Source organism: Mandrillus leucophaeus, unplaced genomic scaffold (genome assembly GCF_000951045.1).
Source record: "Mandrillus leucophaeus isolate KB7577 unplaced genomic scaffold, Mleu.le_1.0 Scaffold10, whole genome shotgun sequence".
Classification (NCBI taxonomy): domain Eukaryota; kingdom Metazoa; phylum Chordata; class Mammalia; order Primates; family Cercopithecidae; genus Mandrillus; species Mandrillus leucophaeus.
Genome location: NW_012098098.1, coordinates 1,907,473 through 1,917,425, shown reverse-complemented (window position 1 = coordinate 1,917,425; position 9,953 = coordinate 1,907,473). Strand labels below are relative to the sequence as shown.

Genomic DNA, 9,953 nt, shown 5'->3' with positions numbered 1-9,953 from the left:
AGAATCACTTGAACCCAGGAGGCAGAGGTTGCAGTGAGCTGAGATCGCGCCACTGCACCCCAGCCTCAGCGACAGAGGGAGACTCCATCAAAAAAAAAAAAAAAAGGATTCCAATCCTGTTCTCCCTGTTCTCCCAGAGTCTCACCCCTCTATTGATCCCTCAGGAATATTTAAAAGTTAGACAGATACAGGTTTGGTGCTTATCTTTAGGACCTTGGGCTGGTTAACCCTTTTCTCTGACCCTCAGTTTCCACATCTGTAAACTGGGTTCATCGAAGTGCCCACTCCTTAGGGACACTGTAAAAAGTCCATGAGCCTCTCCAGGAAGGTACCTGGGCCAGAGGCGAGCATCCAGCAGGTGCTCAGTAGCCGGGAGCTACAAATGCCATTGCCCCTGCTAGGCTTAAACCTCACCCTCCCTTCAAAGTGGGAATGTGGGGAGCGCAGGCCGGGTATGCACATGTGGTGAGGGAACTGTCCTCACAAAGCCCACACCCTAGGGAACTGTCAAACTTCTTCATCTTATTTGATGAAATATATCATTATTCTTCGGGGGGAAAAGTTTCAGACTAGCACGTACAACACAATCTCTATTTTGATTTCTATGTGTGTTTTATGTGCACAGAGGGAAAACAGGTCAAGAAAAGGTATAAATCAGCAGTTAACTGTAGTTAGCAGGGCACCTGTTGGGACTCTCACTTTTTGCTCTCTGGATGTAGTATTTAAATAAGTATATATTTCTTCTATTGTAAAGATAGGAACAAGTTTATCTTGGCATTTAAGGTTCTCCCTGGCCCCTTCTTGGGAAGGGTCTGTGCCCCAAGTTCAGTGGCCTGTCCAGGCTGAGGAAGTCAAGAGTGCTGCTTAAAAGCATGGATTCTGGTACAGGTGGCCTAGGTTTGGGTCCCAGCTCTGCCCCTGGTAGGCTGGGTGACCTCGGGCAAGTTGCTTAACCTCTCTGTGCTTCCCTTTCTTTAATGATAAAATAGGGATAATGACATTTCCTACCTTGCAGGGCTGTTGGGGAATTAGATGTGCTAATGTGTGCAGAGCCAGTGGAAGTTCGAGATATGCGTGGAGGGAATGGGAACCCGCCTGTCTGCCATTAGCAGCTCCTCTGCAGAGCAGAGAGAACCTCATGTCCCAGCCTTGGTACAGCCTGGCTTGGGGGAGAGGGCGGTGCTCCTTAGATCTGGAAATGATAGCTCAGTAGTTTCTGTTTCTCAGGATTTCTGGACACATAGTGAGATCTTCAGTCACCCGACCCTTGAGATTCTCGGTGCTGAGTTGTCTAACACAGTAGCCACCAGTCGTGGGTGCTCACTGACACCCAAAACAGGCTTGTCCAAATGGAGATGTGCATAAGTGTGAAACACACACCAGATCTCCAAGATCTTGTATCCAAAACAGAATGTAAATTTCTTATTTCTAATAATAATTTTCTGTTGATTACATATTGAAACAATATGGATACATTGGGATAAGTAAAATGCATCCTAAAATTTCCCTTCCATTACTTCTTCCTTTGGCTTCTAGAAACTTTAGAATTCCATGCATGCTCACATCATATCTCTACTGCACTTGCTATAGCAGACCACATCCCTCTGAGGACAGGGATTTTTTTCTCTTCTGCTCCCGGCTGTGTCCCCAGTCCCTAGCCCAGGGGCTGCCCGTAAGTGTTAGGTGAATGAATTTGCAATTCAGATGGATGTCCACCCATATATACCTTTGTATAAAGGTGAAATTTCAAAACATCAAGTGAGCAAGAATGCTCACCATCATTGTTGATATATTTCCCAATCTCTTGCAAAATCTGTGTTAAAAATGGTTCTGGTCTAAGAAAAAATTCTGAACTGACATCCATCCAGATGTCTAGCATTTCCCCAAGAATATTCAGACACTTTCATCCCAGTATTGAAAGCTCTTCCTGATGTCTTTTCTTTCCTTTGCCACCTGGCAGGCGGGGGTGAGAGAGCGGGTGCTAGTCTCTTATGTTGCCTCATTTCTGCATGGCTGCCTTTCGAAACGTCCAGGAAGTCCTCTTCTAGAAGAGGATCATTGCTCAACCAAAACCACGGTGAAGCAGAACTGACTTTGGTCCTGTGTGCTGAGAATTCTGTCTGGGGGTTTTGGTGGTTGGTGTGATTGAAGGATTCCCTACATTTAAAATACAGTTTGCTGTGAACTGGTCACAGTATATACAACATCTGCATCTCCGTTGGGACTGCCTGTGACCCCTCTAGGGCTCAGCAACCATCAGGGACAGAGCCACCCTCTGGCTCCAGGCTGGGTTTCCACAGTCCCTACTGGGAACAGGCTCCTGGGAAATTTCCCAGCCCCGTGCGTTGTGCAGAAACGGTGGCTGAGGTCCCAACTAAATAAGGAAAGGACAGGGCATGGCCATGCCCAGGTGTCTCTGCAGGGTTCTCTTGGGAGCCATGTCACCAAGCAGTCCCCTCTGGACAGTAAGACTGGCCCTCTTGATGCCTCCCTGAACTGTCCCTCCACAACAGTGACCCCCTGGGCCCTGCCGCTGGCATTGTCGTTTCTGCACTGTGTCTTCTCACTAGATGGCAAATGCCACGATGGCAGAGGTCCACTCTTGTGCTCCCTGTGGGATCCTGGGTGCCTGGGACATGATCTGCACTCACTAAGTGTATGATGCCTGCATGCAGTGAGTGTTGGAAGGAAGGAAGCCAGGATGAAAGAATGAATTCCTGGAAGATCCCTGACTCCTTATCCTGAGAGATGAGTCATGTAGGTCATTTCTTAGGATCGAGCCACCTGACCCTATGAGAAAAGAACCATGGCATCTTTTGAGGTTGTGGCAACAGGTGCCCCTGGGTTTTATGTCATGCTTCCTCTGAGCCACTAGCCGAGGGTTTCGCACACACTCTCTCACATAATTCTCATGGTGACCCATTAGAGCAGCCGCCAAGGCTTGGGGAGACTGCCTGCCCGAGGTGACCCCACCGGGGAGTGGGTGAGCAGCATCCTCAGTGCAGTGGGTGCCACGTACTGTCCTGGCCACCAGCCTGTGGGGGGCTCCAGTGCTCACTCCCCTTCTGAGATACGAGTTCTGTGGACTTGATCACCTGTGCCCTGCGTCCCAGCACAGGTGTGCGATGAATACTCAGTAAATGAATGACTCTTTTTGTTGTTGTTGTTGTTGTTTGAGATGGAGTCTTGCTCTGTCACTCAGGCTGGAGTGCAGTGGCGTGATCTCGGCTCACTGCAACCTCCAGCTCCTGGTTTCAAGCGATTCTCCTGCTTCAGCCTCTTGAGTAGCTGGGATTACAGGCGTGCACTGCCATGCCTCGCTAATTTTTGTATTTTTAGTAAAGACGGGGTTTTACAATATTGGTCAGGCTGGTCTTGAACTCCTGAACTTAGATGATCCGCCTGTCTTGGCCTCCCAAAGCGCTGGGATTACAGGTGTGAGCCACCACTCCTCGCTGAATGACTCTTAGTAGCAAAACAATATCAGAGTCATGGGTATAAAATCTTGAAGATGTGGTATGTGTTTCACACTTATGCACATCTCCAAATGGGCTCAGGACAAGCCCGTTTCAGGTCTCAGTGAGCACCCACCACTGGTGGCTGCTGTATTGGACAACTCAGGGCTGAGAATCTCAAGGGTTGGATGACCGAAAATCCCTCTATGTGTCCAGAAACCCTAAGAAACAGAAACTATGGAGCTGCTATTTCCACATCTAACAGGCTCTGCACTCTCCCCCAAGCCAGGCTGGAGCAAGGGTGGGGCGTGAGTGCTGACTGACTCATTTCAGATTTGCCAGGTTCGGGTCACTCTTAGAACAGCGGCTGTCACACTCACAACGCCCCGGAGGGCCTGCTCAGACCCAGGCTGCTGGGCCCCTCACAGAGATTCCGATTCAGCGGGACTGGGTGGGGCCGGAGGATGTGCTTTTCCAACAAGCTCTGGGTTGATATGGACACCGTCAGCCTGGGGACCCCACCTGGAGACCTCCTGCCCAGCCACCACCCCAGGGGGCAGGTAATATTATTCCCCCCTTTATAAGTGAGGAAACTGAGGCACAGAAAAGCTGAAACCAAGCATTATCACAGACGCCAGTCCACAGGACGAAGGAGCAGAGAGTCCCAGAAGGAAGAGAAGCAAAGTCTTAACTCTGGAAATGCTGCAGAAAATCACTAAAATCTTTCTAGAGTGCAGAAGGCACCAGTGACATCTGTGCTTGGGAGGGATGCCCGGAAGACACCTACAAAGACAGCGACAGTGGCGATCTGGGTGGGTGTCACGGGAAGAGAGAAAGACGGGCAGCCCCCCAAACCCTGGGTGATAGCGGCGGGGGTGGGGAAGCTGCTTCGGGGGCCTTCTCTCCGTCCGTGCCCTCCCCAGGTGCCTACCAATGGGGCCCCACAAGGAGGCCCCTGTCCCCAGCCCACAGGGCACTGCCGTGATGTTCTCATGAATCAGCCCGACAGGGAACAAATCCCAGCTGCCTGCGCTGCTCAGGGAGACTGTTTTCTCTTAAAGAGGGTACAAAGAGCTCAGTAAATTGATGCCCTGGGATTTCTTTCCAGCCCGGCCAGGAAATTCCTCCTAATCAGCTGCTTCATTTCCCTCCCATTAAATCAGTGGAATTTCCCTTCATTAAGCTTTTCCCAAACAAAGGCCGCGCGTGCTGAAGGAGAAAACGTGGAAGCTACTCGGGCTCTTCGGGGCTGCCGACGGCACAGTCACCGGGCAGGGGTCCCGGGAAGAATGGGCACGATCTGGGTACAAGTGACGCTGCGGCGTCTTCACAGGGTGAGCCCGCTGCTCAAAGTGCCCAGGAGGCTGGCGGTGGAAGCAGGGGCCGTGTTCCAGGAGACAGGGAGGCTTGAACGTCCAAGGTCCCAGGGCACCTTACAGTCTTGATTTTATTCCTTCTCTAAAGAGCGGCCCTCAAATATGAAATCTTCAACATTGCCCCGTTATGAGCTCACCTGTGGTCCCTCAAAATCCGTATGTTAAAGTCCTAAAAGTCCTAACGCTCAAGGGCACCTCAGAATGTGACTGTATTTGGAGATCTTTAAAGAGATAATCACGGCAGCGGAGTGCGGTGGCTCCTGCCTGTAATCCCTGGTTATCAACAGATATTGGCCTCCTTCCTTAGCGCCTAGACACAGGCAAGGTTTACGCAGAACAACTGTGCCGGCAGGGTGCGGTGGCTCACGCCTGTAATCCCAGCACTTTGGGAGGCCAAGCCAGGTGCATCACCTGAGGTCAGGAGTTTGAGACTAGCCTGGCCAACATGGTGAAACCCCATCTCTAGTAAAAATACAAAAACTAGTGGGGCGTGGTGCCGCATGCCTGTGATCCCAGTTACTCGGGAGGCTGAGTGCCTCTTCTGAAGGACACTCGGGAAACGCCCCACTTAGGAATTTCACTTCTAGGGACTTCTTTTTTTTTGTTTTTTCTTTTTTTTTGAGACAGACTTTTGCTCCTGTTGCCCAGGCTGGAATGCAGTGGCGCAATCCTGGCTCACTACAGCCTCCACCTCCTGGGTTCAAGCCATTCTCCTGCCTCACCTGACCTCAGGTGATCCACCCACCTCTGCCTCCCACAGTGCTGGGATTACAGGCTTGAGTCAGCACACCCCGCCCACTTCTAGGGATTTAAGGAAACAATCACAGTGTGTGCAGAGGTTCCCGGAGAAGGCTACTTACTAGGGGAGGATCTGCCCCCCCGGATGGAAAAGACTTACACCAGCTATGAAGAGAAGCACGTTACAGTCATTCGCAGTCACTACCAATGACTTATGGTTGTAGATTTCCATGAAGGTATGGTCTCGAGTGGGAATACGCAGTAATCAACATCACCCTCATTTGCAGAATGCTTCTTACTGCCAGGCACTAGGTAGGCACCATCTCCGTTCACCTCCCAACAGCCCTGTGGGGCAGGGTCTACTATTATCCCTATTTCACAGATGAGAAAATTGAGGCTCAAGGAAATCAGGTGGCTTGCTCGGGGCCACAAAGCTGGTAAGAAACAGGGCCCAAGTCTGTAGGACTCCAGGCTCCCTGATCTTATTTAACTCTATGTAACTATATTACGATGTAGCTTTATATGACTAGTATGTAACTATCATTGGATCCCATTTTTTGTGGGGAAAAAATGCACACACACACAAAGAAAAACAACCGGAAGGACGCACGCCAAGAAATCTAACTGTAATTCTCCCCGCTGATGAGTTACGGATGATTGTTTATCTTCCGGCTTATCTGATGTTCCTACAGATTCTAAATTTTCTATAAAAACGTTCATTGATAATAGGAAAAAAAGTTCTTTTTTTTTTTTCTTAATCCCAAATGTGATAGTAGGGAAAAGCATTCCCTATTTTGAAAAACAAAAGAAAGAGAAAAGCAAAGAAGGCTCTTACCTGGGAGTCCTGGTAAGAATTCATGCAAGTCTACCAGAGTTTTATTTTAAAGGGTAATGACTCTGGGCCTCTTCCCAGGCCCCCTGAGGGACACTTAGCAGCCGGGCTTGGGTGTCAAAGATTGGAGAACACCGCCCTACCTTTCAGACTGAACTCCGTTCCTGAGCGAGCCCACGTAGGTCTTCTTTTTGTCCACAGGCATCACGTCCACGTCACCCCCGCTCTCGTTGCTGATGACTCCTGCGTGCACAGCTGTCTTGCAGATGCTCGAGGTCTGGAAGCACAGGAGGGACGGTGGTCAGGGATGGGGGTTCCAGTTCACGGGTCAAGCCAGCTGGGGCTCAACCATTCACTGCCGAGCGCCCCAGCTGGTGGGGTGTCGACCACATCAACCCCTGGGAAATAATCATCACTACCTTGATACCTCGGTGGTCTCTCCAGAGAGACTGGACATCATTCATTCATTCATTTGTTCAACAAGTGTTTTCTAAGCACCTATTATATGCCAGGCACTGGATTAGGAACTGGGGGAATTCAGCAGGGAACAAGATAAAGACCTTGCCTTCATGAAGTCGAGTGAGCAAATAAATAAATACACAAATGAGGTAGCGTCGGTTATGAAGAAAACAAAACCAGCTAAATGCCTGGGTGGAGGGGGCCTGCCTGAGAGTAGTTTCATCAGGGGGAACTGCTCAGGGAAGGCTGAACGACAGAAAGGAAACAGTCACAGCCGTGGGAATGTCTCTGCACAGAGCATCCCAGGCAGAGGGAAAGGCTCGTGCAAATGCCCTGGGGTGGATGTGAACTCATCACATCCAAGAAATAGACAGACGGACAGGGTGGCTGAAATACAGTGAGTCAGGCAGAACGCGGCAGGAGGTGTGGGCAGGGGCCATTCATGCCGTGTAGACTGGACACGCGGTGGGTTCTGGACTATTCTAGGTACTAAGGGAGCAGCTGGGTGCCACGCAGAGGCAGGATGTGCTGTTTTCTGACATCATCAAGGAGTTCAATTTCTGGGTGATAAAACCTGCCAGGCTCAAGGGAGCCTCCCATCTCAGCCTCGCCAGTAACTGGGATGACAATTGTGTACCACAACACCTGGTTAACTTTTAAAAGTTATTTGTAGGGACAAGGTCTCGCTGTGTTGCTCACGTTGGTCCTGAACTCCTGGGTTCAAGCAATCCTCCTGTCTTGGCCTCTCAAAGTGCTGGGATGACAGGCATGAGCCACTGCACCCGGCCCCATTGCTGGTTTTGAAGATGGAATAAGAGGCCATGAGCCAAGGAATGCAGGTGGCCTCTAGAAACCGGAAAAGGCAAGAAAACTGATTTTCCTTTGAAGCCTCAAGAAGGAACCAGCCCTGTTGCCACCTTGATTTTAGCCTGGTGACACCCACATTGGACTTCTGGCCTCCAGAACTGTAAAGATAATAAACCTGGGTTTCTTTAAGCCACCACGTCTGTGGTGATTTATTCTAACAGTAATAGGAACCGAATAGCTTCTAACCACTGTCCACAGAAATGTCCCCACTGTGGGTAGATCTAGTGATCTGATTTATGAAGTGCCTTAAGTTTGATGACTACAAATTTATCTATCTATCTATCTATCTATCGAGATGGAGTTTCGCTCTTACTGCCCAGGCTGGAGTGCAATGGTGCAATCTCAGCTTACTGCAGCCTCTGCCTCCTGGGTTCAAGTGATTCTTCTGCCTCAGTCTCTTAAGTAGCTGGGATTACAGGCATGCACCACCATGCCCGGCTATTGTGTTTTTAGTAGAGACAGGGTTTCTCCATGTTGGTCAGGCTGGTCTCAAACTCCTGACCTCAGGTGATCCACCCCCCTCGGCCTCCCAAAGTAATGGGATTACAGGCGTGAGCCGCCGCGCCCGGCCTGACTTCAGATTTATAGGAAATAGAATCTCCGGGAGAATGGCACCATGGATGTCTGGACAACAGGCTCACCCAGGCTCATGGTCTCGCCTGATCAGTCCCCCGCAGCAACTTGCTAATTTAAGGAAAGATGAAAAGCCGGACCCGTTGTCTACAGAGCAGGAAGACAGACCCCAGTCTTGCCTCCATTCACAACCGAGTGACGTCACGGCCGTGGCTGTCAGGGGACTGAGCCCCCAGGCACTCTGTGCGTCAAGGGTGGGGAGGTGAACGGTGCAGGCTCCCGTGTTCTGTCCTCCCCGCGTGTGTAGTGTGCAGACAGAAGCCACCACCAGCAGGTTTGAGCCTGAAAGCTTAACATCCAGCAATGGGTCACTCAGCCGGAGGGCAGGGCTGGGCTCTGTCACCTCTGAAACCCTCCCCTCTGCACAGTACCCGACCCCAGGGGTCATCAGGGAGAAGATGAAGTCCCAGCCATTGGTTCACCAAGCTGGCACCTCCTTCAAGAAAATAGCAAGACATGGTGGAGAAGATGAAGCTGGGATGATTTCATTTATAGGAGGCATCCAAAGAAGTCAAATTCATGGAGACAGAGAGTACAGGGGCTGGCGGAGGGGAAGTAGGAAACTGCAGTTCAGTGGGTGCAGAGTTCCACATTTGCAAGACGAAACAGTTCCGGAGGTCTAACCCATTACAACGTGAATATGCTTAATACAACTAAGCTGTGCACTTAAAAATGGTTAAGTGGGTAAGTTTTATGTTACGTATTTTTTTTGCGGGGGGAGGCAGGGTCTCACTTTGTCACCCAGGCTGGAGTGCAGTGACACCATCTGGGCTCAGCAGAGCTTTGACCGCCCAGGCTCAAGTGATCCTCCCACCTCAGCTTCCCACGTAGCTGGGACTGCAGGCACGCACCACCACGCCTGACTAATTTTTCCATTTTCTTTAGAGATAGGGTTTCACCATGTTGCTCAGGCTGGTCTCAAACTCCTGGCCTCAAACGATCCTCCCACCTTGGCCTCTCAAAATGCCAGGATTACAGGTGTGAGCCATTGCTCGGCTTATGTTGTATTTTTTTTTAAACTACAACAGAGAAGGGAGTGGGGAGCTAAACCCAAGCTCGGGGAGCCTTTGTAGAAATAATCAGTGACCCCTCGATAGAGGCCAGACCACCACCGTCCCCGGCACAGTCTCATAGCTCCTTTGTCCCCTGTCCTTACCACTGTCCTCGGCCCATTTGGGGGCCCCGGAAGCATTGCTAAGGCCAAAGAGAGCCTGTGTCTCAGGATCCACTGTAAAAGGACAGTTTGTCTGGAAAATGCACCCTGAGCTGCCCTTTGAATGTGACAAACACCACAATCTAGCAGGTTCCAGGCATGAGGGAATGAACAGAGGTGGACTCTTTGAAAATACCAGTTTGGCCGGGTGCAGTGGCTCACACCTGTAATCCCAGGACTTTGGGAGGCCCAGGCAGGCAGATCACCTGAGGTTAGGAGTTCGAGACCAGCCTGGCCAACATGGCAAAACCCTGTCTCTTTTATTTTTATTTTATTTTATTTTTATTTTTTGAGACGGAGTCTCGCTCTGTCGCCCAGGCTGGAGTGCAGTGGCCGGATCTCAGCTCACTGCAAGCTCCGCCTCCTGGGTTTACGCCATT

The 9,953-nt window shown here is 50.5% G+C and overlaps 1 protein-coding gene across 2 annotated transcripts in view; it reads right to left on the bottom strand.

The window, feature by feature from the left end:
• CRISPLD2 (cysteine-rich secretory protein LCCL domain containing 2) overlaps positions 1-9,953 on the bottom strand; it is a 93,622-nt gene that overhangs the window by 16,894 nt on the left and 66,775 nt on the right. For both annotated transcript variants that reach the window (XM_011971441.1, XM_011971434.1), the window contains one exon: positions 6,545-6,678. In XM_011971441.1, the coding sequence (XP_011826831.1) occupies positions 6,545-6,678 (134 nt within the window). The remainder of the gene's footprint in view (positions 1-6,544; positions 6,679-9,953) is intronic.